The sequence below is a fragment of the Mesoplodon densirostris genome, chromosome 16, assembly GCF_025265405.1.
Source record: "Mesoplodon densirostris isolate mMesDen1 chromosome 16, mMesDen1 primary haplotype, whole genome shotgun sequence".
Classification (NCBI taxonomy): Eukaryota; Metazoa; Chordata; class Mammalia; order Artiodactyla; family Ziphiidae; genus Mesoplodon; species Mesoplodon densirostris.
The window spans coordinates 49,652,886-49,680,234 of NC_082676.1; the positions used below are offsets into that span (position 1 = coordinate 49,652,886).

Below are 27,349 nucleotides of genomic sequence, written 5' to 3' on the forward strand. Positions count from 1 at the left end.
ATGAGATGCTTCTGTGGCATCTGACATCTCTGTGCAGTATTTACCTAGTTGGTCATTCCTTTTTGAGATATAATCTGTTCAGCAAATGTTTGGGTGCCAGCTCTAGCCGGCTTTTAGTTTTAATTGTGCTTTTCTGTTGACTCCCCTCGGACGTAGATTGGGGAGATTCAGAGTTGTGCCGTGCCCTGGCCAGGACGTGAGTCTGGCTGTCTCCTGTAACAAAGTCTTGCCTTAAGTGGCTCTTAATAGAAGTCGTGCTCCTTGTTTTCAGCTTGCCCCAGATGACGCCTGGCGTTGCCCGCACTGTAAGCAGCTGCAGCAGGGGAGCATTACGTTAAGCCTCTGGACTCTGCCTGATGTGCTTATTATACACCTAAAGAGATTTCGACAGGTAAGGAAACCCTCTGTCATAGGGAAAAAAGCTGTGACCAAGTTTCTTATGCCCCTTACTGGTGGGCTGTTGGGTGGGGAGTTCTTTGGTGTCCCTGTTTGATCCCGTGATCCTGTGTTGTTACAGACACACATCTGCCCCTATGTTTGGAGCCATGTTTTGTTCTTTCCCAGAGCAAAGTTTGTGCATCCTGTGACCCTTTAAATCCTAACTATTTTAGTTCATACTGCAGATATTTTACTTTGTTCCTGAGGATTTGCTTTAGATTTGTAAATGTTGTGCTCAAGTAAGTGTACTTTGGGATTTAAAAAAAAAAATTGAGCACCTTTCTTGGGGGTGGGTAGAATTCTATTTCTGCCTAAAGTAATAATGGATGTTGTTCTGCTTCCAAGGAGCAGTTGTGCAGTTGTGGAGATGAGTCATAAATATATACAAAGAAAATCTGCTTTGAGTTGTGTTGCTTTGTAAGTCAGTTTTCCCACAGAGGCTCTCTATTCCTAAGGTTAGAGTTGTCCTGGGCAGCCCCCTTGTAAGAGAGGTAAATGAGAGGTAAACGCTGGAGGAGTCTGAGCCTGGCGTAAGAAAGTTTGCATCTGAAAGATTAGGAGGAGGCCTGTACCAGGTGAGCTGGGAGCGGGGCTGCACATGTATAGTGGCTGAGGGAGCAGCGGGCGCAGAGCATGTGTAGGAGGCTGAAAGCTGAGGCCAGTGTGGCTGCAGCTCCGGGGGGTCGGGGGGAGAAAGGCGTGCGTTGAGGTAGAAGAGCAGGCAGGGGCTGCTCGTCAAGTAGTCCTTGTAGGCAGAGTGGGATTCTGAAGCAGAGAAGCAACATGACCAAATTTGTGCTTGGAAGAGACCCTTCAGGCTGCTGTGTGGAGAATTAGAGGCTACAAGGATGAAGACAGGGAGACCTGAAGGAGGCCTTTGCAGTCACCGGTGGGGTGAGGGCTGGCCAATGGCTCGCAGTGGAGTTGCGGCAGTGGAGATGGAGAGACCTGGATAGACTTGAGAGATGTCTAGGGCTGGCCGATGAAGTGAATGTGTCAGGGGCGCGCTCATGGTCCCCAGGGTGGCCTTTCACACACAGGTTTGGGGTCCAGTTCCTGTAGCAGTGAGGAGTGGGCACTTGCCCTGAGTGTCCCAGCTGTACGCTTCCACTGGGATCTTCCAGGGGGACGGCCAGTTGAGGGTTTGAACCCAGCTTCTCTGTCTGCTTCCATACACACAGACTGGCTTCCTTTGCTTTCTGTTTCTTTTGAAGACATATCATCACCCTTCCAGCGCCTCAACTCAAAACTGCAGTGTCATCTTTGGCTCTTCTTTCTTGTCCCTGTCACCTAGGCAGTCACCTCTTCGGCCTGGTTGTGCCTCTCCACTGCCTCCTGTACGTGTCCCCTTCTCCCCATTCTTGCTGTCATCCTGCCAGTTCCAACTTCTGATACTTCTGAGCTGGTTGCAGTTGCAGTGTCTTTTCATTGGTTTCATAACCTCCCCTGCTCTTCCCTTTCTGCCATGTTTTGGGCACTACTTAATGACAGCTCTGATGGCATCACCTCCTCCCTCAAAGCCTCAGTGCTTCTCCCTTGACTGCAGAACAAGGTCCAGGTTCTTTAGCCTGACCTTCCTGACCACGCAAGACCCATCCTACTTTTCTCTTAGGAATATTTTTCTTCCCTTTGTAGGTCCATAGTTCCTTGGGATGGGCATTATCTGTGCCCGATTGATTTTTTAAAGCTCCCATAGACACAGGAAACATTCAGTAAATATCTACTCAACTGATGGTTGGATTTCCCAGTGGGCTTAATGGGAAATACAGATTGCCCAAGATTGTCAACTAAATGACTATATTAAGTTAAGTCACTGTTAACTATTAACGTATTTGTCGGAGGAGTTGGGAAGGAAAGAGGCCCTGTTCCGTGAATGGCTGTTCTGTGCCAGCACTGTGCTTTCCCTTCACATATGTAGTTATTCCATTGCTTTTCATGCCTCTTTCGTGACAGAGGTTTCAGGATGAACCCTTTATCGGGTAAGGCAATGTGAAGGCTCATTATCCCTTAAATGTAAATCATCGCTGGTTCCATTTTTGGTGATATTAAAACTTGTTCCTCCAGTTAGCTAAAACTGTTAATCTGTTTCCCTGTGTTGTATGTGTCTTCGGAAACATCAGATAGGTAACTCAACCCTACTTCAGTTGATGGTCTGCCTTTCACGCTAAACTGATCTACCATCTGCTTGCATGAAAATATTGTCAGAACTTGTTTTTCTTCTTGCCACAGGAAGGAGACAAGCGTATGAAACTTCAGAACATGGTGAAGTTCCCTCTGACTGGCCTGGACATGACACCTCACGTAGTTAAGAGAAGCCAGAGCAGCTGGAGTTTGCCATCCCATTGGTCTCCATGGAGACGGCCCTACGGACTCGGGCGGGACCCTGAGGACTACATCTATGACCTGTATGCTGTGTGCAATCATCACGGCACCATGCAAGGGGGGCACTACACAGGTCTGCAGCTCGAGAGGCCGGGCGCCTGTGCTGACGATTCCTCCCGACATGTTTTGCTTGTGACAGGGTTGCTTTGCTTTAGAACCTCGCTTTCTCTTCCAGCAGGCAGTGTGCCAACCGTGAGGGCAGTTTTCATCCTCTGGTTCTCTGCCCTGAGTTAGATCGTCTGGTCGGGCTCTGACCCAAGCAGGGAATGGTGTGTGCAGATGGGTGGCATCGTCTGGCTCACCCAGGACTTGCTTTCTTGACCTCACCTGCATGCCCCGTTTAAGGTTTTGCTGTGCTTCCATATCCCTTATTTGGAGTGGTTGTGAACCACTTATATAGTGTCTTTAAAGTGACTTGGAAGGGGTTTTCTTTTCGCTGTATGGTTAAATTTACTTTTTCATTTGTCAAAGCAATAGTGCTCATCATTTGAAATTTAGAGACTAGAGAGAGGCAGACGGAACGGTGCCATCAACCCACGAGATTATCACTCAGAGATAACCCATGAGATTAGTGCTCAAAAAATGGTAACATTTTTAGAAACTGTGATAAAATATACACAACAAAATTAACCGTTTTAACCATTTTTAAGCTTACGGTTCAGTGTCATTAAGTACGTTCGTATCTTTGTGCAACCATCACCACTGTCCATCTCCAGAGTTTCTTTCATCTTCCCAAATTGAAACTCTGCATCCATTAAACAGTAACTTCCTGTTTACTCCTCCCCCATCCCCTGGCAGCCACCATTCTTTCTATGAATCTGACTACTCTAGGTACCACATGTAAGTGGAATCATACAGTATTTGTCTTTTTGTGTTTGGCTTATTTCACTTAGCATAATGCATTCAAGATTCACCCACTTTGTATCGTCTGTCAGAACTTCCTTTCTTTTTAAGGCTGAATAATATCCCATTGTATGTAGGTAACATTTTGATATGTGGTGTTTCCTTCCAGTGTTTTTCTGTAAGTTTTGGCCATTATTTTATACTGTGGTGATTGGCCTGGTATGCTCTGTTCAGGTGAACCTTTATGGAACACCTCCTCTACGTCTTGCTTGCACTGGGCTGTGTCACATCACAGACACACTGGCAATGAAAAGATCTCGACCTCTGTCTTCCAAGAGTGTAATCAAGTGGTTGGGGCGGTGTAGGCACACTTTCAATGAAAGAGCAGGATGTGTATTAGGTTCTGTGGTTGAAGTGTGAACAGAGCAGGGGCTGGAGGAGAGAGTGGTCAGAGCAGCCTCCTCCTGGAGGGTCAGGAGAAGCTATTGGGATTAGTAACCTGCTGCCTACACGTGAGGCCCTTATGGGCTAATGGGGCAGACGCTTAATTTTTTTTTTAAATAAATTTATTTATTTGTTTGTTTTTATTTTTATTTATTTTATTTTTGGCTGTGTTGGGTCTTTGTTGCTGCACGCGGGCTTTCTCTAGTTGTAGCGAGCGGGGGCTACTCTTCATTGTGGTGCACGAGCTTCTCATTGTGGTGGCTTGTCTTGTTGTGGAGCACGGCTCTAGGCACGCGGGCTTCAGTAGTGTGGCATGTGGGCTCAGTAGTTGTGGCTCATGGGCTCTAGCGCGCAGGCTTAGTAGTTGTGGCGCATGGGCTTAGCTGCTCCGCAGCATGTGGGATCTTCCCGGACCAGGGCTTGAACCTGTGTCCCCTGCATTGGCAGGCGGATTCTTAACCACTGAGCCACCAGGGAAGTCCCAACAGACGCTTAATTTTTGTAAATATTATTTTTAATGACCACAGAATATTCAGTTGAATATTCCCCATTCCCCATTGTTGAACACATATATTGTTTCTGGTTTTTGACTTTGAAGATAACTGATGGACATCTTTGTGTGTAGTCACCTTTTCTGTATTTTAATTCTGTATTTCCTTGAGATTGAGTCTCAGAAATGGAATTATTGGGTTAAGGGCATTCATGCATGCTGGGGAGGCAGGTAGATTTGGGGGCTTCTTGCTTGGACATCTGTATGTCGGGGGACTTGATGTGAGGGTCCTCCTACTGTGTAGGTGGCCAGGACTCGGCTTTCTGCATCCTTCTCACTCAGCCTATTTTGCGTGAACACTTCTCTGGGACTTTTTGTTTCTGCAGTTCAGTGGTTTCTGCAGCAAGACCCCAGGGTGCTAGTGATTCATAAAGGTAGGGGGAGGTAGAGGAGGGTAGGCTCCTCCAGTTGGTGTTTCAGTCTCTCTGAGACTCTTCCCTGGCAGTTAACCCTGAGAACCCTGCAACATGGTGAAGGAGCCTCTCGGGCCCCAGACCCCCTCCTTGGCCCAGCACAGTTACTCTCTCAACTTGCTCTTCCTTAGGAGACAGGGGACGTGGAGTGTGACTGGACACAACAATCTTTTGTCCTCGAAACCCATTTAGTTCTAGTTCTTTCAGTACGCTGCCGGCAGCAGTCACTTGTGAGGGGAATGATCCCGACCTGGAGTGTATCTCGTGGTGGAGCCGTTTGGACAGCCTCTACTTGCCCTCGGAAGTACTTGAAGGAGAAAAAGGGGACAGAGGATCTGTTGAAAAGTCCGTAGACGACAAAGTTAATGTTAATTAAATGCTTCAGTAGGTTTTACCTCGTGTTTTGGTTTAAGCCAAATTTTAATACTGTATTTTGTGTCTTACATATGTTATATTTATATTTTGGGGGGCCACTTGTATCATAAGTGTTGTGTGTCTAGTTGGATTTTTGCTTTTGTGGCATTCCCGGTCATATCTGCGTTCTTTGATACTGAGTCACAGTTATATACTCGGGGACTCTGAGAATTGAAAGGGACTTAGAGGGAATTTAATTTCACTAATTAGCTGGTGAAGTAATGCCTTTGCCAGCATCACTGGTTGGTGTTCATGTAGCTTCAGCTTTGGTAAAGAACCTCCTGTGTATAACAGTGTTTCTCAGGAAAATATGGGTGAGCCCGTTGTGTGGTTTCTAGCAAGAAATTGTTGAGGAAAATCGGACAGTGCCAGATTTTCGCTTCTCATGTTGCTCTTTGTATAGCATAGACTCTGGAAAGTGCCTGGAAACCCATAACTGCCTTGGAGGCAGTACAAATTAGTGAGAGGAGTATGGGTTAGAAGCTAGACACGTATTCCTAGCTCTGTGACCTTAGGTGGGTAACCTTATTCAAACGTGGCAACCATGTGAGGGAGCCAGAAGTGCTCGCGCCTGCCTCCTGGGGCCTGTTACTGACAAGGGGCTCGGATATTTGCTGCGTTGTTACCCCTTTCCCGTGCTTAGGCCATACCACTGCTTTTCTGATGAGGACATTTTAAGTACCTCAGCATTGTTGAGTTAAACATATCTTGTTTTTAAGCTTTCATTTGGAGTGTTTATTTTATTAATTTATTTTATTTATTTTTGCTGTGTTGGGTCTTCATTTCTGTGTGAGGGCTTTCTCTAGTTGTGGCAAGTGGGGGCCATTCTTCATCGCGCCGCGCAGGCCTCTCACTGTCGGGGCCTCTCTTATTGCGGAGCACAGGCTCCAGATGCACAGACTCAGCAGTTGTGGCTCACGGGCCTAGTTGCTCTGCGGCATGTGGGATCTTCCCAGACCAGGGCTCGAATCCGTGTCCCCTGCATTGGCAGGCGGATTCTCAACCACTGCGCCACCAGGGAAGCCCTGGAGTGTTTATTTTAATGTGTTCTTTTATTTTGCACTGGTTCTAACTATAATTACATGGTGCATGTATGGCTGACTTGTGTAAGGAGTCTAGAACAGTGCTTCTCAAACCATCTGTGATGAGGAACCTTTTAAAAAATTTCTTAAACCTTTTTTTAAAATGTCCAATCCTTCATGAACCATGAACCAGTACTTCTGCAAAAACACAATAAAAGTATCATACAGTATCAGATTGCTATGAATGTTTTTAAATGCTTACCTCGTTTTGGTGCTTATCTCATGGACCGGCACTGGTCTGTGAGCCACAATTTGAGTAGCACTGGTCTAGGAAATACTTCAGAAAATAGCGCTGGGAAGAAAAGCACATAGAATTATTTTATAAATACATCATTGACCCATTCATGAGTCCCTGTGCTGCCTTAGTTTCCACACCGTGATGGAGGACAGATCATCCTGAGGAGAAACGGACTGAAGCTGGTACAGGCTGCTCCGTCACCTCCTCTCGGGCGCGTTCCCCCTTACAGGCCTCCCACTCCCACTCCCGAATAGCAGCCCCTCACCAGCTGGGTCGTCATCCAGCAAAGCCTGATGACGCCATTGACCAAGCAGTCGCTGTTTTACCAGCTCCATTTGCTGCTTGTGTCTCCTTTTCTCTGCCGTCTGGTTCCAGTGAGTCCACAGCTGCAGCCGACTTTCCTCCCTACAGTCATAGGTTCTTCTTCTGCTCTTCTTTTTTGGGACCTGTGTGGTATAGCCCTTTCTCTTCCGGGTCCCTTTCGTCTCCTAGGAGTCCATACTTAGCAAAGTGGTTGTGGCCTATCGAGGGAGTCACTCCTGGTGCCACTCGGGACCTTACGTGTCCTGCCCCCGGGGCCCTACTGAGCCTGTTCCAGCGTTCAGCTAAATATTCTAGCACTCGTTTATTTTCACCCCAATAAATGGGTCTTTTTAGAAAGTGTTGTAAGAGTGTACCTTTCTGGATCAAGCTTATCACACTCCTTGATAGCTTCACAGGATGATGTGGCTCCATGAACACTAAGCTGTGTCCTTGCTGGTACTTGAGTGCTCTTTATTTTTATCTCAGCTTAGAGTTTGGACTGGAGGGAAGGCCGCATGCATTCATGAGCTCCAGTGTTCTCCAGGGGCCTTCCATCTGAGGGAGGCAGGGTGGGATAAGGCTTTAAGCTCCGGGACTAGATAATCCTGTAATGAGCTGGCCCCTGCCCTTCACCAGCTGCATGACCTTGGGCAAGCTGGTTAATCTTTTTGAGCCTCTGTAAAATGGCAATGATAATAGAACACATTTCATAGGATCAAATGAGATGCACGTAATAAGTGCTAAACAAATGTTAGCTATTGCTCTCATTAATATCATCATTTCTAGTTCTATTGTTTTCTGTCTCTAAGAAACACTAAACTGTTACAACATCCTTAAAACAGGGTTTCTCCATACTGGTACAGTAACATTTTTGCTGGGTAATTCTGTATTGTGGGTACTGTGCCACGCATGGTGGGATGTGTAGTGGCGCCCCTGGTCTCTACCCACTAGATTGCACTAGTATCCCATCTTCCCCACGCCCCCACCCCCAGTTGTGACAGTCAAAACTGTGTCCCCTGGGGCAAAATCATCTCTGGTTGAAATCCACTGGTTTAAAGAAGTATATTGTGTTTTCTAAAATTAAATAGAATTTCATCCATTTGGAATAGTTTGGAATTTCTTGAAACATTTTGCCTGAGTTTGATTCAGAATTTGGATTTCTTACCTCTTTCTGTATTACTATCTGCAGCCTTAAAAAGTTCTTGAATTAATTATATGAGCCAAAGACATGGTGTCTGTGGGTCAAGTGGAGTGGCCATTGCGGCCGCCCTGGTGCTGATCGCTGGTGGGCTCTCTTTGACAGCATACTGCAAGAACTCCGTGGACGGCCTCTGGTACTGCTTCGATGACAGTGACGTGCAGCAGCTGTCGGAAGACGAGGTCTGCACGCAGACAGCGTACATCCTCTTCTACCAGAGGCGGACAGCTATACCGTCATGGTCGGCCAACAGCTCGGTGGCAGGTAAGGCCACTCTACTCTTGGGTGGTTTTTTTGAGAGCAGAAGATTGTAGTTGATGGTCCAGAGAACTTCTCCAGGAGGTCTCATGATTCTGTTGGTTGGATCAGATTAATTCTCAGGTTTGCATTTAATGTGGAAACCAGAATGGTTGCGGTTAAAGGAAATGGGAGTGGAATGTGCCAGCAGCTGTGAACCAGGAGTTCCCATGGAGGTGGAGTGGAGCCTGGCTCTAAGCACGCTCGTGGTGTTTACTTACGGAGTAAATAAACGAGTGAGGGAGCTAAGAAGCAGCACAGCACACTGCTCTCAGAGTCGAGGGACTGGAAATAGAACTGAGACTTGGCTTTGCCACATTTTGGTCGGGTTATCTTCGAGCATGTCCCACCCAAGCCACATATTTGTCATTTGTAATATGGGTGTACTGATCCTACCTGCCTCATGGGGTTGTTGTGTGAAACAGGTTAGGTAAACGTGCATTAAAGCCTTTTGTAAAGGGTAAAGCACTATTAGACATCGTTCTTTTTTCTGCTAAGATTGGCCTATTCTGTTAGGGGAGGGATTGAAGGCTATGAAAATATTAGATGGCTTGGATTTAGTTTGATGGGATCTAGCGTGTTGTGCTTATTAATAAATGCAGGAACCAGTACCCACGCGTGATGTTGATGCAGCCACACGCAATCCGAACAGGAGGACGTATGCTTCCTAATGCAGAGTTGGAGTTTAGAGAATAGGACAGAGGATTGGGACATGGCAGTGTGTGATCAGTTATTAATCCCTGCTCCCCTTGAAGCGTGTGAGGGGTAAGTTGGAAGCCGCTAAAAGGGAGCGTCAGTGAAGCAGAGTGAGCCCTGCTGGAGTCAAACCCCACCCAGTACAGCTGTCTGCCCGTAGCTGCTCTTAGTTCCCAGAAAGTGGGAACTCCAGGGCTCTAGTGCCATCCCTCAGTGCTTTCCAGAGTCTGAGATATGCTCAGAAATGACACCCTCCTTGAGGTCTACTCTAGATAGTCATGTGCTTTCATGTTCTCCATTTCAAGAGCAGTTTCTGTTGCTCCAGTATATATTTAAGGGCCTCCCTGGAACAGACAGGACAGAATGGCATGTGGCCTTGTGTGTGCATGCGTGTGTGTGTTTATATATTAATATTGTGAAAATGATTTAAAAATTCCACCACACAGGCCAAGAAGGTAACAGTAGACTGCTGCTTGCTTTTTTGTCTCTGTGTCAGAAGTATTCCTGCAAGTGCTTAGAACAGTGCCTGGCGTGTAGTGCTTCATAAATGTTTGTAGAATAGATGAATATATGCGCGGTTGTGTCTGTTCCATTCTGTTGCCAGCACTAAGACTCGGACTTTGCGTTCTGAAGTAGCCATCCCTGTACTTGGATTTTATTACTGCAAACGTGTGTGAGCGTCTGTCCTTTTCATCCCAACAGGCGACGTTCGAGCGGGCACAGCATGGGCCTGGGAGTCAGTGCTGACCTGGCGGTGACATCACCCGCCGCCCGGGCAGCAGCCCTTGGTGAGGGCGTGTGTGGCACAGGCAGGATTCTGGCCTGACCTCGGCGCCCACTTCCTTCCCTGCAGGCTCCACAAGTTCCTCCTTGTGTGAACACTGGGTGAGCCGTCTCCCGGGGAGCAAGCAGGCCAGCGTGACCTCTGCAGCTTCCTCCAGACGCACCTCCCTAGCCTCGCTGTCTGAGTCTGTGGAGATGACTGGGGAAAGGAGTGAAGATGATGGTGGGTCTGGGTTTCGGTGACAGATTTCCAAAATGGCAACTCATGGACACAGCACGGGCTCCCTCATGTTGAGGAGCATTTTATGTAACAGGGTCATTTGCTCTCCCTCTGTGACCTAGCACTTCTTTCTTCCACTCCGTTGTTTTCCACTTTTAAGGTCTAATGTGGAGGCTGGGGCTTTAACTCTGTACAGTAATGTATGCTCTTTTTCAAAGGGCTGTTTGAAATCTTCAGAGCAGCTGTGAGGGGACTCAGCATGGTTGTGGTTTGCCGAGGGCCGCCTGGTGTGCGGGGCCTGGCGTGGAGGCTCCTGACTCGCTCAGCTTCTCGCCTTCCCACCGCGCTCTCTCCCCTGGAGGGATCTGTGGTGTGCCCTTGTGGGTGCAGAAGCATCTAGAACAAAAGCCGTTGCCTTTGCATAAAGGTAGTTTTTAGGAATTTTGAAGATAGTCACAGTATAAAAGCTTTGAAAATCTGATAAAAATTGAGCTCCGGTGTTTTGCCTTCAGCTGCCGCTTGAGTAGTGGCGGAACAGCCCTCGGTTCTCACAGGGACCCCAGGTGGTGTGGGGAGGGTCGGGCAGCCGGAGCCCTGAGAGCTGCGAGGAGCAGGGGAGAGTGAGCTCAGCTTCTATAACGAGGACGGTGACTCATCTCCCAGCAAGCCTCATTCTGTGGTCGCCAGTTCCATCACATCTAGTAGCTGCTCCTAGTGGCGCTCAGGAGGCTGGAAGAGGAAGGCCAGATGAGAGCTCCATCGCAGCTCCAGCTCTACCCCTGCTTCTGGCTGTTGCTTCTTTTTTTGTAGAAAAAGAGTCTTGGGCTGTAACTGAAGCTCCTGTCTGTAGCTCCTGACATTTTATGAAAAACTGACCAGTGAACCTTGGCTTGTTTATTATTTAGAGGTTATTTTCAACACAGCCTTTAAGCCTAGAATTCACTGTTGTTTTAACAGTAAGCCTAGATATGGTTTGGCCCCAGTCTGTTTTTAAACGGTGTAGTTGGTGAAATCGATACCAGCACCATCATCATGCAGTGGTGCTGGGTGGTGCCCACAGAACAGGGCCTATCTCTTAGGATCTCATCCAGACAGAGTTTTATTAATACCACAGCTACAGGATCAAGTGTGTGGAGAATTTAGAATATTTTCTGTGGAAGTTTTAAGTCACTTAAAATAGGAGTATAGTGTTCTAATTATGAATATTTTCCTTGGAGGCTTTCCACTGATTGCTTTCATAGTCAACGATTACAGGCCTGCCTACCTGTGGCATTGAGTTGGGGGGAAGGGGTTGCGGTTCTGGTGTTAGCTCTGCCTCTGTTTGTGTGATCTTGGGCAAGGACTGCACTGCTGTGGGCCCCAGTGTTCTTAATAAGATGAAGAAGCTGTAAATGAAGCAGCTCACATTTATTGAGCAGCTGTGCAGTGCCAGGTGCCTTGCTGGGCACAGGACTTTTAAGATTTTATTTAATTCTCATAGTAGCTCTGTGAGTTACAACAAGGGTCAGCAAACTATAGCCCACAGGCCAAATATCGCCCCTGCCTTTATTTGTGTAAAAAAAAAAGTTTTATTGGAACACAGCCACGCCCATCTGTTTGTGTTGCCTGCATCTGCTTTCGCACTAGGGTGGCAGAGTTGAGCAGCTGGCCCACAAAGCCTAAAATACTTACTCTCTGGGCCTTTAGAGGAAAAGTCTGCTGACCCTTGATGTCGAGCAAGAAGGTGGTTTGCTGATCCCCAAGTTAGAGTGCCCATATTTTATAGGTAAAGGAGCTGGGCTCAGAAGAGTTAAAATCACACGACTACTCCTTGACCCCAGACCCCTTGATTTCCTACCGTCTTAGATGGATGTCCTAGTAAGGACATTTGGTAGGTTTAGCTTAACGACACTCTCTTTGCTGCATTCAGGAGGTTTCTCAACTCGACCGTTCGTGAGAAGTGTCCAGCGCCAGAGCTTGTCATCCAGATCTTCTGTCACCAGCCCCTTGGCCGCCAATGAAAATTGCATCAGACCTTCCTGGTCCCTGTCTGCTAAGCTGCAGATGCGCTCCAGTTCCCCTTCCCGCTTCTCAGGGGACTCTCCGATTCACACCTCCGCCTCCACCTTGGAGAAGATCGGGGAAGCAGTGGATGACAAGGTTTCCATCTCTTGCTTTGGTAGCTTGAGGAACCTGTCCAGCAGTTACCAGGACTCAAGCGATAGTCACAGTCGACGGGAGCACAAGGCTGTGGGTCGGGCCCCTCTGGCTGTCATGGAAGGTGTGTTCAAAGATGAGTCAGACACCCGCAAGTTGAACTCCAGTGTTGTAGACACACAGGGCAAAAGCTCAGCACAAGGGGATCCCTTGCCCCCCATATCGGGTCCATTTGATAACAATAACCAGATTGCTTATGTGGATCAGAGCGATTCTGTAGACAGCTCTCCAGTCAAAGAGGTGAAACCTCCAAGCCACCCAGACTCCCTCGCAAAGAAATCGGAGAGCACAGCCAGGGGATCCCCCAGCTCCAGAGGTGCTCCTGAGCCAAACAGAAGCTTGCGGAAGGGGAGACCAGTCTTGGCCAGCCAGGAATCATCTCTTTCCAGTACATCTCCTTCTTCTCCTGTTCCTGTAAAAGTTTCTGTAAAGCCCTCCCGCTCCCGAAGCAAAGCCGATTCTTCTTCCAGGGCCAGTGGACGGCATTCCTCCCCTGCACCCCAAAAGGAGTCCTCCCCCAAATCCCAGGACTCCGTATCATCTCCTTCGCTCCAGAAGCAGAAGTCAGCTTCTTCCCTCGCTGACAGTGCTTCCTCCACATCCGCCAAAAAAGCCTCAGGCCCTGCCCCGAGGGGCCCCTTCCCTCCTGGGAAGAGCAGGACTTCAGACAGGAGCTTAAGCAGAGAGGGCTCCAGACAAAGCCTGGTTTCCGACAGAGCCAGCGTCACCTCCAGCCCCAAACCCAGTTCCCCTCGCGTGAGCCAGGCCAGAGCCGGGGACGGCAGTGGGGACGGAAAGCACGTCCGCAGCTCCTCCATGGCCAGCCTGCGCTCCCCCAGCATGAACATGAAGGCCGGTCTGAAGAGGGACAGCAAGTCGGAGGACAAGGGGCTGTCCTTCTTCAAGTCAGCCTTGAGACAGAAGGAAACCCGGCGCTCGACGGATCTTGGCAAGACAACCTTGCTGTCCAAGAAGGTGGGCGGGAGCTCAGTCAAGTCTGTCTCTAAGAGTGCAGTGGATGACAAGGCAGAGAAAGGCTCCCAGGCGCCAGGCTCCCAGCAGCCAAATGTGAATGCAGTTGGAAAAGAGCAGCTTGCCTCCAAGGACCCTGCTTCTGCTAAGCATTCCCTGCTGTCCGCTCGCAAATCCAAGTCATCCCAGCTAGATTCTGGAGTGCCCTCGTCTCCTGGTTGCAGGCAGTCTGCTGAGAAATCCTCAAAAAAGTTACCTTCTAGCATGCAAACCAATGCACGGCCTTCTCAAAAACCTCAGTGATATCCCTGCAATCCAAGTGTTTTATCTGTAAAGATGTTAATTTATTTACAACCCCTTCCCTCCCACCAAAGCCCTCTATGCTTTTGTTTTGTATTTTTTGGGTCACGTGCCTGACGTACGTGTGTGTGTGTGTGTGTGTGTGTGTGTGTGTAGAATTCAATTGCAAATTGTTAAAAGCATCGCCTTATTCTGCCATTGAACCAAATAACAGCCATAGGCAAAGCATTGATACCAAGTTAACTGGAATAATTGCAGACGATACCCTGGACGGTCCCTTTAGCAATTGTACATATTTCTTTCTAGAGAACTCTAATGACTTTTGTTGGACACTAGGGATTTGAAACCTGTGAACCAGTTAAGCTGTCATTAGTGTGCTCTATAGAAGGATGAATTATTTGACTTGGGTTTCATCTGAGCGGAATTTGTCCTCACTGCGTGCGGATTGTCGTGTGGCACCAGAAGCTCTAAAAACTGTGACACTAACAGTGAAACAAACTGAGGGAAGACTGTCGCTTTCTGCACTTTGGCCCCATCTACCAGTCTTTGTAAAGGGCAATATTTTAACACTAAAGTTTCTCAGGTATATACTCAGCTAGTCTAGGATGGGTGCGCATATCAGTGAAAGGATCGAAGAAGAAGGTGGCCTGTGGGTGGCTATCATTTCTCCTACTGCCACAGATAGAAGTTTATAGAGGTAGAAATGAAGTCCTTCACCACCTTCATATCTGCAAAGATGTCTGTACCATAAGCTGTCTTGACCTTTGGGATATGTCCTAAGAGGTGGCAAATTGGATAGCTGGAAAGGCAGTCATTAGTAGTTAAATTTTTTTTTTCCTTGTAAATTTGCTAGCTAAGGTCATTGGGATTTTGAAATGTAGTAGAGCAGTTAACACCTTTGAAAGATTTCCTGGAAAAAAAAATGGATTCTAAACTGGATGCATAAATCTGCCATTTTCCTTCTCTGGTGTTGCTTTTTTCCACGTTAGAAGTTGAAAACTCCATGCTGCACCATGTGTGCATGCCTTTGTTTCCTCATCTTGTAATTTGGAGAGGAAAGAAGTTGCCTAATGCCAGCAGTTCGTGATGGTATGTTAGAACGATGTGTGACAAAGTGTTACATGCACACTTCTGGTCCTGCCTGTCAGTCTTAGTTGTGACTGTTTTTCAAGAACTCATTTATTTCTTCTTTGTGCTGAAGATTTAATCTCTTACAATCTCTTTAAACTCACAAGCAGGATGGAGCATGTTCCATCTGGCATTGTCAGTGCAAGTTGCGTTTCTTGTTTAGAAAAAAAGGGAACCTCACAGAAATCCAAAGATAAGCAAGATTATATATATATATAATTTCAGGCTTTTAGGAGGTATTCTGGAATTTTTTGCTTTTTTTTCTTTCTTTTTCACTTTTTTTTAAATGTCAAGAGAGTCATAGTTCTGATTCTTTTTTTTTTTTTTTTTGCGGTATGCGGGCCTCTCACTGTTGTGGCCTTTCCCGTTGCAGAGCACAGGCTCCGGACGCGCAGGCTCGGCGGCCACGGCTCATGGGCCCAGCTGCTCCGCGGCATGTGGGATCTTCCCGGACCGGGGCACGAACCCATGTCCCCTGCATCGGCAGGCGGACTCTCAACCACTGCGCCACCAGGGAAGCCCAGTTCTGATTCTTTTTGAATAGCATTTGTCACTTTGCCATGAAATATAGCATGCTAAGTTTATATGCTTTTACATATTAACTTTTTTTTTTTTTTTAAGTCATGGACTCTTCAGGTTCTTCCTGAACTCTTTGTGCACAGATCCATTTATAATCTCCCTTTTCAGTATTGCTCTGTGTGAAGTAACTATAACACATATTACATGCATAGCTATGAATTCTGTACTGCCCTGTTTTTTGTTTTTTCTTTCTTTTCTATGAATACCTCTTGGGAAATGTTTCCAGTAAGTTACTTAACTTTATTTTGCTGCTAATTTGAGCATTAGCAGGTAACTTGCAGGTCTGGAGGCCATTTATGTTGAGGGTAGCTGGAATTTTAGACCCTTGCAATGTTTAAGACTTACACGTTCAGCCTTGTGAGAGTTACGCTAGTGCTCCATGAAATTCACTTACTGTGAGCCTGTTGCCCATTGCACTCGATCCTGACTCACCACTTTGCTTGGTGTTCTCGTTTCACCATACAGACGTCTGTTTTCCCAAAGCAGCCTCTCCCCTGCTGGGCTGTGACTGCCTTCGATCTTGTTGTTGCGTCCAACGGCACATTGACAACCTGATCCGTGTATAGCCACTTCGAGTTTTCCTGAATCACTTTTATTTCCTAAAAAGATGCACCAAATGTGGGGTTGTCAATATCCGGAATTGAGTGTTTGTCTGACTCTCTTGTCTTTCTTTAATAGGTAAATCTTGTTTGAAATCTCCTATCTGAAGTTCTGAAACAGTCTTAGAATCATAGGTTGACTACACAGAGTGTTTTAATAACACTTTTTTGGGGGCTGTAAACAGTTAAGCATTAATTAGAATCTAGTTTAATTTTCACAGTGGTAAGTATTTTTACTCTTTGAGTCCTCCAGGAATGGATTTTCTGTTATGTCTAGTGTCTTTAAAAAAAAAAAAAAACACAACAACTCTACGAACTCCATTAAATTTCCATGGGATCTAGAAATAAATTTTCCGTATCTATAAACTATATGTCTGTGGAGTTTAGTTCTTGTTTCAGATTTAAATGGAAAAAAAATCAAGAAGTATTATGGCATTGTTTAGGCATCTTTAGGCTTATTATATTTCTGTGCTTGGTAAACAATGAAAACTTCATTCTTAATTATTAGGTTACGACCTTTAAGCCACAGAAAAGGATATTTTGCCCAAAAGTTTGGAGGTGCTCTTTGTGGTATGAAGTACCCTATGGGAAAATTATTACTTGGTTCAGTTCAGTTCTTCGGTAGAGTTAGTGACTTGGTGTTTTGTTTTTTCTTTTCCCAGTGATGTTTGGTACGGTGAGCTTGTATGTGTTTTGGGGTTAAAAATCACCTGCTGAGGATGGTAGACCTGGGGTCCTGGTTGACAACCAGGTGGGCCTGATTAGAGTGGTCATTTCCTGGTAGGCACAAAATAATCACCAACAGTAGCGTTGCATCTGTAATGTTTGTTTGCTTTTTAAAAACTTTATTCTTGATTTCTTTTCCTATAAACATCGAGTGCACTGAGTCTGTATCATTCTGTAGGACAGCCCTACACCTTGCCTTTGTAATCCCTTATATAATGTGAGCACAAAGAAACTGTTAAGCTCATGTCATCTCAAGACCGTCTCCCACCTTTTTTGTATTTTCTTATCCTAAAAGCAGCCTAACTGAAAGTAAGTAATGCTCCTCTGGACCAATAGAAATGTGGGAGTATTTGTGGCATGGTAAAACATTGTTATTGTCTGTGAGGCTGCCCTGACCTCTTCTGTAATCATTCTTTCATCATTCATTCATTCATTTATTCATTCTGCAAACATTCGTTGAGGGCCTGCTTTGCTTGTAAAGGCAAGCTGAGAGCTTCGAGAGTTTGCTGTAGCTGAGGAGCCCTGGGAGCACAGCTGATGAACCAGGGGATGCCAGTGATGTCCTAGATGGAGCGACAGTCCTCCTGAGCAGAAAGATCAAGTGGATCCTGGTGATCGGCTGAGCCTTGTGGGCCTCGTGAACAAGTCTGTTATGTTCTGGAAACCAAAAGTGGCCTTCTTCATCTTTGGAGACATTTTATTGTCACATCCACTTTTTCAGACTGTGCTGTCTCTACTACTTAGGGATTGGAAATCCATTACAGAGTCACTTTACATTAGACTTTGGTTATCAGCATTTGTATGAGATGGATGTGGGGATTTTGGAGGGTGGGTGGGGAGAGAAACTGTCATCCCTCTAAAGTACCTGTCATGAAAAAACAGGAGCAGAACGTGAAGGAAACAGGTGGCAGCCTTTAGGAAAAAAGGAACAGAGAAGAGCTGTGAACAAAGCTCATTTTTTTCAAATAAACATGCTTTAAAAAGTAGATTGACATCTGACGTTAAATTTCATTCTGACAAATTACCGAACAGCTGAAGATACTGTTTCCTGTGTAGGTTATAATAATTATTGGATGCAAAGGTAATTAGTGTTTCTGGGTTGGATTTTTGAGATAGTATGCAAACCATAAGCACAGTTTCAATAAAATGTATTCTGTGAGGTGCGTTGAACTTTGTATTATTTGGAATTGAGAAGAGCAAAACTTGCTGACAAACCAGTGCCTATATCATAAACATAAACACAAAAAATAGCTGTTACTGTACAGGCTGTCTGTCTGCAATTTCACAAAGGGTATGTTGTTGCTAAACCTGATTACACATTTTGGGGGGGAATCCCATGCTTTTATTTAAATGAACACTCAGTCTCATACTGCCTTTTGATCAACTCCCAAAGTGTTTTTGCAGCTGCATTTTGAGCATGACCAGTCATTTTTCCCCCAAGTAATGAAAATAATTTTGCGTGGCCTCCATCTAACCCAGAAAGCATGCTCTTACTACCTATGCAAGCAACTAATTAAAAAATACAGACTACTTACACTCAACGTAAGTTTTAAAAAAAACCCACAATTCTTAGATTATGGAGCTCTATTTTTGAATTTGTAATTTTTAAAATGTGGCTTAATCAGTATCAAAGAACATGAATGTGATTTCTTGCTTTGCACATGTTTCTCTTTGCCTATTTTTCTTTTTCTTTTTTTTTTTTTTGATCATTGGCAAAATTGTATGTAAAATAAGTATTTTGCAAGCAGGAGTGGAAATGGGTATGTTGAACACACACTGGTTTATATACTGTATTTAGCCTGAAGACTTTCCTAAAGTATTTTGTTCTAAAAATAACCTGCCATTTTCTATAGATCTTAATTTTTTATATCTTTTAGGGTTCCATTGTGGTCACAAGGGAAGAATGTGGCTTCTAAAACTGCTAACAATTTTAAAACACTTTTGTAGAGACTTGAGCTGTTCTGGAAAGCTTTGGAGCTTCCCAACGGCTGGTCACAATGAGACTAAGCTGTGGAGTTTACAGTAGTGTTGACAGTGGGGTAGGTTCTAGAGCCATCTCACATTCGTCTAAGACTGGTGTTTCCCAATTTGGGGGGCAAGGGAGATCCATAGCAGACTGGGGAGGCTTTTTCAAATCTCCCATGCATACTCCCCCCAGGATTCTGTCAAGCCTCTTCTGAATGACTCATCTGAGATTCTGATAGCCAGTGTTCACTAGACTCTTCTAGGGAACTTTTAAAAATGCCTGGGTCCCACTCCCAAGCTTTTGATACACTTAGTGTAGGGGCAGGTCCCAGGAATTACCATATTTATATTGAAAGCTCCGAGATGTTTCTCATTTGCAGTCAGAATTGAGAACCACTGTGATACACCCTCCCTTTGCTGAGAACTATGGCGAGAATCACTGCCGTATGAAGTATTCAGGAGTGACTCAGATTTCTCTGTTGCTTTGGAGAGAAAAGAAAAAAAAGATTGAGAGCTACTGATCAACCTCCTGTTTGAAATCAGAGGGGCCTTTCTGATGCGAGGAGCTTGGAGCTTTGTGTGTGCCTCAGCACTGGCCGTCTGGTGGGAACTGGTGGTCCTTAGTTTGCTGAAGCAGGCAGAGTGCCCCATGGGTTTGCCTCCTTCCCAGAACCCTTCCCCTGGATGCCACAGCAGGGCCAGACCCTTGAGGGAGCAGGGCGGTCACTCTGAGAAAGTGCTGAAGTAAAGCCTTCAATGGCTTTGAAAAACCTGTCCCTGATTTTGATAGACCGATTGTCACCTTGTAGTAATTACAGTAGCAAACCCTAGGCTGCTGCCCAATTTCCTATTTAGCTCACTCTCTACTATCCAGAATGTAGTTTCAGGATTTTTTTTTTTTTTAGTTTAAAAATGAATGTGAAGCATTTTATTTGAGGTCTTTTTTCGGGTAACCCTCGGTATTTTTTCATGTAATTAAAAAATCAAATAATATTAATCCAAAAATTTGGCAGTACATGTTACCTGTGGAGGCAAATGAAATTTAGTTTTAATCTGTGGTGAGCTGAATGCACTACAACATCTTCAAAATAAGCTGCTGTGCTTCTCAGGTGGTTTCTTCCTGTTGAGCATGATGCTGCCTACAGAAAAAAAGAATTTACCTGGTGTTTTCAACATTTCAAGGAATAATATATAAGTAAAAATCCAAGTTGGAAATGCTCCCTTAGAAGGGCCGCCTGGAGCAGTGATACCTGTTGTAATGGTGAAAACGCAATATGAAATTTCCTAGGTGCTATTCTAAACGGTGAGGTGTCATTATACCAAATGGGGAAGGCAGTGTTTCTGAAGCTGAAGTTCTCTTTGTAGGCCTTTTAAATATGCATTTATGTCCCCTATAGTTTTGCTCACCAACTGTGCCTCTCACCACTGGTTAAAATTGAATTCAAGCCCCATTACAAAAATAGTTTCTTGATGGAATTCTTAAGTTTTTACACTGGAATTTCTATAGTTGTCTTAAAAGCTGCATGTCATATCACTGTATACAAAATGCTTTGGTGTTGTTCATGCACCATTCATAGTGATTTGTGTATAATTTTCTTCTTTAGTTGTACAGTAATATGGAAGGCAGGATGTCTTTCCTTGAGGCTGGAAACAAAGTGTATCATACATTTTAAATTATTTTAGAACAAGTGCATGAGATGTGTCACTGACTTCTGTTATTTATTTGTATGTTTTATTATTCAAAGTGTACGCACTTTTAAGAAGCAGAATTTATATTTTTATGTTTAAAACGTTTTATTTCTGGAACAGCAGTTGATGATATAGTATACAGTTGGAATTAAGAGAAAAGTGGAAAATGTAACAAATATAATAAATTTATTACATGATGCCCTCTTCAAGCCATATTCCTCTTTCTCCCCCTTGCCAACCTCTGTATTTTTGGTGTTAATTAACCTTGGAAATTAAGCAGATACTTGTACTACACTGATGGATACAAAATGCTTTAAAATTGTAGTGTTAAGTGAAAACAAGTTACAGAAGGATACATACAGATACTCTGTAAGTAAAATTTTAAAGCAAAAAAATCACATCCATGCTTATTTAATTTTCACAACCAAGGATTAATATAGCCATTTTCTCCAAGATGCAATTTGTCCTGGGCCATGGAACTGGACAAGAACTCACATTCTAACTCAATTCCTATGGGCTTTGTATTATTTCCCTCTTCTACCAAACTTTTATGATGGGAGGAAATAGTATAAAAGGAACCATTCTTTTCTGGGCCCTCTGTTGCCCCTGATATCTTCATTTTCAACCATCCTGTTCTGATAAAAATTTCCAGGTGGCAAAATTTACCACCTCTCAGGACGGGAATCCCTATTGAGGACGTCACATCACTTATGACCACTTGGGGGCACTAGAGATCACCATTATCAAAGGTATTTTCGAAGTCCAGCCTCCAAGTTCTTAGCCTCTGTGGAAGTGCTTATTAAATACGAGTTGAGGAGCATTAAAAGTGAGCATGGGTTTCAGTTTTGATAAGTACCACCAGCCATCATTTTTCCTAAAAATTGAATACAGATCACAGGACATCTTATTTTCCTACAGCACAGTGTTACTTACTGTTTAGGGTTGGGGCAGGGAGGCTGTTCTGAACCAAGGATGAGTGTGAACCATATGCCATAAAACCCGAGGCACAGCACTATAAACCTCTCTAGTTTTAAGTAGTAAAACTGTGCTTCAGATTGTATTAAAGAATGTAACCATGTAGTACACTGATCATTCGAGAGGCATCATTTATGTCTGAAAGTGTTCACGTGCCATAAAATACATAGATTTAATTTTTAGGCGGGTATTGAAGGATCACTCTGTCTCCTTAGAATTTGGAAGATTATTTTCAAATATTTGAACGAGCAGTATCTCCCTGCACACGTTTCCCTCCTCTGTTGGTCTTCCTGGAAGAAGCAAGGGCCTGATAAAGCCCCTTGCCCTGGGTCCTGCGAGTGATTCCAGGCCACTGTCACTCCACAGGGTGTGACTTGAAGCCTGTTGCCGCCCCCTTGCCCCCCAACCCCCAGGATCTCCTTTGTCTTTCCCAGGTGGCTCCTAAATTCTCCCAGGTGAATGTTGCGGTTTTTCATTTTGTGGCTCTGTTCTGTGTCTCAGGCGTCTCCACAGGGGTCATCTGGTAGAGGTCCTCTCTCTCTTCCTCTTGTAGAACCCTCTGGAATTCAGTCTTGTCTTGGCCTGGCCTTAGACATGTTTCTCACCCCTGCCAACGTTTGCCACACAGAGGACCAGGGCTCTCCTCTCCCAGGGGGATAGGTTTTGGCACGATGCTGCATAGCCCATCAACCTTGCACCCTGTTTCTTAGAGCGTGCAGTGGTGTGACATTAATTTGATTTGCTCTTTGGATTTATAACAGCTCAGTTTTTCTTCAAGAAAGTGGGAAGACAATGTGAGTGAAACCAGTGTTAGAATCAGGCCTCCCTGACGCTGGCAGGCTCTCCTTCTGTACCTTTCCTTTGTTTAGGAAGATTTCGTGGAGGCCCACAGTGTACAGATCCTGTTCCCAAGGCATAGGGATGCAGTGTCAGATTCCTTCGGAGAGCGGGGAAGGGAAGGCACAGGGTGGAGGATGGCGCAGTGTGGCCCAAGGATGGTCAGTGGCGGCCTCAGGGTTCCAAATCCATAAAAGGTTGTGTTGGGGAAGGTGCCCCTTTAACTTGTCTTATTCAGAATTAAAGTCCAAGTTTCTTCGTTTAGCAATGCCTCCTGTCTGGAGGTAGGACCATACTCCGCGGGGCTCACTGTCTAGTCAGGGGTCAGGCTGGTTGGTAGATAATGAAGATTTCAGTGTGTGCTGCCCATGCCTTTCACTCACTGCTCTTCCCTCGAGGCATCTCCCACCCCACCGGCAGCCACTTCCAGCTGTTCTGCTCAGAAACCTTGTCTCTGAGATGCCCCATGGCTCATTCCCTTATCTTCTATGTCTTTGCTCAGATGTCAGCGTCTCAGGCCTCCCCTGGCCACCTTATAAAAAAACTGCAGCCAGCTTCACATTCTCTCCCTCCTCCCTACTTTATTTTCGTCATATCACTTGGTACCAACAACCACAGTATCTATACAATATATATGCAACGTATACTACATACCTATGGTATATATGCTCACAGGAGGGCAGGGCTGTTTGTTCAGCTTGCTGCTCTTTTCCCACCACCTAGGAGAGTGCCAGGCCCATGATAGTTACTAAGTAAATATTTACTAACTGGATTAATGGATTTGCTTGGTAATCCACTTAGCCTTTCTGCCTTCCTATCTAGAAGATGAAGAATGATGGTCCTTGCATCATGGAGTTGTGAGGGTTAAATGGGAATGATGCCTGTAAAGCATTGAGCACAGTGTGTGGCACAGAGAAAGGGCTTAGGGGATGGGGACGGGGGGCTGACCCTGACCTTCCTGGGAGCTCTACAGAGGAGGGGGCATTGGAGCATGACTCATACATTCCAGGTTGGGGAAACTGCTTGTACTTTCTGGAAACCCCAGGAGTCCAATCTTCCTGGAACGTAGGGCAGGAAGGCAGGACGTAGTGGATGAAGGGAGAGGGAGGTTGGCAGAGGCTTCATCTAGAAGGACCTTTTTTGACCTTACACATTTGTCCTGAGGTAAATGAGAATCCAGGAAGAGATTTTAATTTGGGAGAGAGATGAGATCCAGTTTGTGACGTAGCATGGTCACCCTGGCAACGATGTGGCACCAGGGAGCCCTGGTTAGGAACTTGTTGCAGGAATCTGGGTAGAGCCCGGTGGAAGGGCTGACCTAAAGCAGTGTTAGGTGGACAGAGGCCCCGAGGGCAGGCTGCTAGGTTCGAATCCTGGTACCATGACTTCCTAGCTGAGCAACCTTGGACAGGTTACTTAACTTCCCTGTGCCTCAAATTCTTCACCTGTTCCGTGTGTCTAATTGTATGTATATGACTGTTGGGAGGCTTAATTGGGGTGCTTGGTTTATTTACATTTTATATAATCACTAATGTATTTAGTTTCATCTATAATACTATCTCACTGTTTCTTTAATATTTATCCCACCTGTTTTATATTTCTTTTTCTCTTCTTTCTTTTAGATCAATCGTTTTTTTAAATTCCAGTTTTTCACCTCTGTTTGTTATTCATTCTTTTGCTTTTCTTTCAGTGGTTATCCTTGTGATTTCAACATGCATTCTTGATTTACAGGAATCTAAGAAAAACTAGTAACTTTTACCCCTTCAGAGTCTTAGAACACTTTAATTCCATTTTACCCTTTCTGCCATTTGCTATTTGTTGTGTATTCAAATTCTATGTGTATTTAACATACATATAGTCAGCCCTCCCTATCTGCAGGTTCCATATCACAGTTGGTTGAATCCACGTGTGCAGAACCCATGGATATGGAGGGCCGACTGTACTACGCCATCCTTGGACTTGAGCATCCTTGGATTTTGGTATTCACAGGGTGTGGAGCGTCCTGGAACCAATCTCCCATGATACTGAGGGATGACTGACTGTGTATATAACTCATGTAACTAACATTATTATTGTTAATGTTAGATGTCATAACTAACATTATTATTATTAATGTTAGAAGTCAATATTCACTTGGATTTACCAAGATACTTACTTTCCATTGCTCTGCATTCCTTCCTGCATTTCAGTATTTCTTCTGTGATCATTTTCCTTCTTCCTGAAGAATTCCCTTTAATGTTTCTTTTTCAAGCCCGTGCTGATGATGCATTCTCTTAGTTTTTATGTGATTGGAAATGTCTTTATTTTGCCTTTGAAGGGTATTTTCACTGGGAATAGAATTCTAGGTTGCAAGTTATTTTCTTTCATTTTCATTCCATGGCCTTTTGCTTTTTATTATTTCTGTTGATAAGTCAGTTCCTTTGAAGGTATTTTATTTTATTTTTCTAAATGCTTTGAAGATGCCTCTCTGTTCTTCATCAGTTTCATTATGATGGGCCTAGTGTGGGGTTATTGTTTTGTTTGTTTCTATCCTGCACTTCATGAATCGGACTTGGGAAATTTTTCAGCCATTAACTCTTTAAATATTGCTTCTGATCCATTTTTCCATCCCCTTCTAGGGCTCAGTAAATGGCATCACCATCCACTCTAGTTGCTCAGTCCAGAAGCCAGGGATCCATCCTTGACTCTGCTTTTCCTCTCACCCCCCATCTAATCCATTTGCAAGCCCTGTCCAAGCCTACTTCCACAATTATGTCCTGCCCACTTTTCTTTCTTTCCACTGATGACACCCGAGTCAAGTCCAAGGCTCTGTGGTATCTTGACTGGGCTTCTGCATCAGCCTCTTAAATAAATCTGCCCACTTCTCCAACCCCATCTTATGTCGCTCTCCTTCACTGCAGGCACAGAAGCCACTTGAGTGTCTTGACCACAGGGCCTTGCACTTGCTGTTTCTTCTGCCCGGAATGCTCTTCCCCGGCATGTTCATGTGGCAAGTCCTTTCTCATCTCAAATGGAACCCCAGGACGTCCTCTCTGGACCCCCGTATCCAGAGTCGTTGTTGCCCGGCTCTGCAGTCACTTTTTTTTCTTTTAACATCTTTATTGGAGTATAATTGCTTTACCATGTTGTGTTAGTTTCTGCTGTATAACAAAGTGAATCAGCTATATGTATACATATATCCCCATATCCCCCACCTCTTGCGTCTCCCTCCCACTCCTCTAGGTGGTCACAAAGCACCGAGCTGATCTCCCTGTGCTATGTGGCTGCTTCCCACTAGCTATCTATTTTACGTTTGGTAGTGTATATATGTCCATGCCACTCTCTCGCTTTGTCCCGGCTTACCCTTCCCCCTCCCCGTGTCCTCAAGTCCATTCTCTACGTCTGCATCTTCTTTTTTTTTTCAAAGATTTTTTTTTTTTTGGCTGCATTGGTTCCTCGTTGCTGTGGGTGGGCTTTCTCCAGTTGCAGTGATTGGGGGCTACTCCTTGTTGCGGTGCGTGGGCTCCCCCGTTGCAGAGCACAGGCTTCAGTAGTTGTGGCATGCAGGCTTCAGTAGTTGTGGCTCGCGGGCTCTAGAGCGCAGGCCCAGTAGTTGTGGCACACGGGCTTAGTTGCTCTGCGACGTGTGGGATCTTCCTGGACCTGGACTCGAACCCGTGTCCCCTGCACTGGCAGGTAGACTCTTAAACCACTGCGCCACCAGGGAAGCCCTGTATGTCTGCATCTTTATTCCTGTCCTGCCCCTAGGTTCTTCAGAACCATTTTTTTCCTTATATTCCATATATGTGTGGTAACACACGGTATTTGTTTTTCTCTTTCTGACTAACTTCACTCTGTATGACAGTCTTTAGGTCCATCCACCTCACTACAAATAACTCACTTTCATTTCTTTTTATGGCTGAGTAATATTCCATTGTATATATGTGCCACATCTTCTTTATCCGTTCATCTGCTGATGGACACTTAGGTTGCTTCCATGTCCTGGCGATTGTAAATAGAGCTCTGCAGTCATTCTTTATTTCATTTCCCTGTTGTATTTTCATAATACTCCTCAGTCTCTGAAATTCTTTTTTAATTTTTATTGGAGTATAGTTGACTTACAATGTTGTGTTAGTTCCAGGTGTACAGCAAAGTGATTCAGTTATACATGTACATATATCCACTCTTTTTTAGATTCTTTTCCCATATAGGCTATTACAGAGTGTTGAGTGGAATTCCCTGTGCTATATAGTAGGTCCTTATTAGTTATCTTTTTTATATATAGTAGTGTGTATGTGTCAATCCCCATCTCCCAATTTATCCCTCCCCCTCCTTACCCCCTAAAAATAATGAAATAATGTCACTTGCAGCAACAGGGATGGACCTAGATATTGTCATACTGAGTGAAGTAAGTCAGAGAAAGATAAATATCATAGGATATTGCTTATATGTGGAATCTAAAAAAATGGTACAAATGAACTTATTCACAAAACAGAAATAGTCACAGATACAGAAAACAAACCTATGAAACTCTATGTATTCACTAGCACTAGTTGATCATGAGTCTGTCCTACCAAAACATACTTACCATGAGATCAGAGTCTTTGTCTGTCTTTGCTCTGTTACTTAAGTCATTTTGGGTGTTGTCAGCTCTAAGGAACAAAATGTCCAAACAAAGTAGGCTCCACTATTTCAGTGTTATACATATGTATACTGAGGTGCAGAGAGAGAAAATAACTTACCTAAAAATCACACCAGTCATTAGTGGTACATCTTGGATATGAACCTAGGCCTGCTACTTCAAAACTTGTGTTTTTTTACATTATTACTCCAGTACCCTACACTATATTAAATAAGGGAATTTAATAATTAACATATTCAACTGCATTTAGTAATGCAGTTACTAGTAGGGGAATCCTTCTACACTGTATAAAGTCCTGTTTTGTGTGTAATCTCTGAGTAATTTTTTACTACAGCAAATTCAGGAATTAAGGAAATTGCTACTTTTTGGAAACAGAATTTAGGAGTGTCCTTGGCTTAATTTTTTGAAACTTAAAAAAATAATTTTATACTTATAGAAAAGTTGCAAAACTAGTTCAGAGG

General features: G+C 44.6%; 1 protein-coding gene across 2 annotated transcripts in view; it reads left to right on the plus strand.

The window, feature by feature from the left end:
• USP31 (ubiquitin specific peptidase 31) overlaps positions 1–18,355 on the plus strand; it is a 77,118-nt gene extending 58,763 nt beyond the window's left edge. Inside the window, exons 12-16 of one of the 2 annotated variants that reach the window (XM_060120061.1) lie at positions 272–391; positions 2,668–2,893; positions 8,411–8,569; positions 10,152–10,304; positions 12,211–18,355. In XM_060120061.1, coding sequence (XP_059976044.1) covers positions 272–391; positions 2,668–2,893; positions 8,411–8,569; positions 10,152–10,304; positions 12,211–13,772 — 2,220 coding nt within the window. In that variant the 3' untranslated portion in view covers positions 13,773–18,355. The remainder of the gene's footprint in view (positions 1–271; positions 392–2,667; positions 2,894–8,410; positions 8,570–10,151; positions 10,305–12,210) is intronic. The other variant, XM_060120062.1, reaches the window with a different exon arrangement.
• Positions 18,356–27,349: the final 8,994 nt, after the last annotated feature.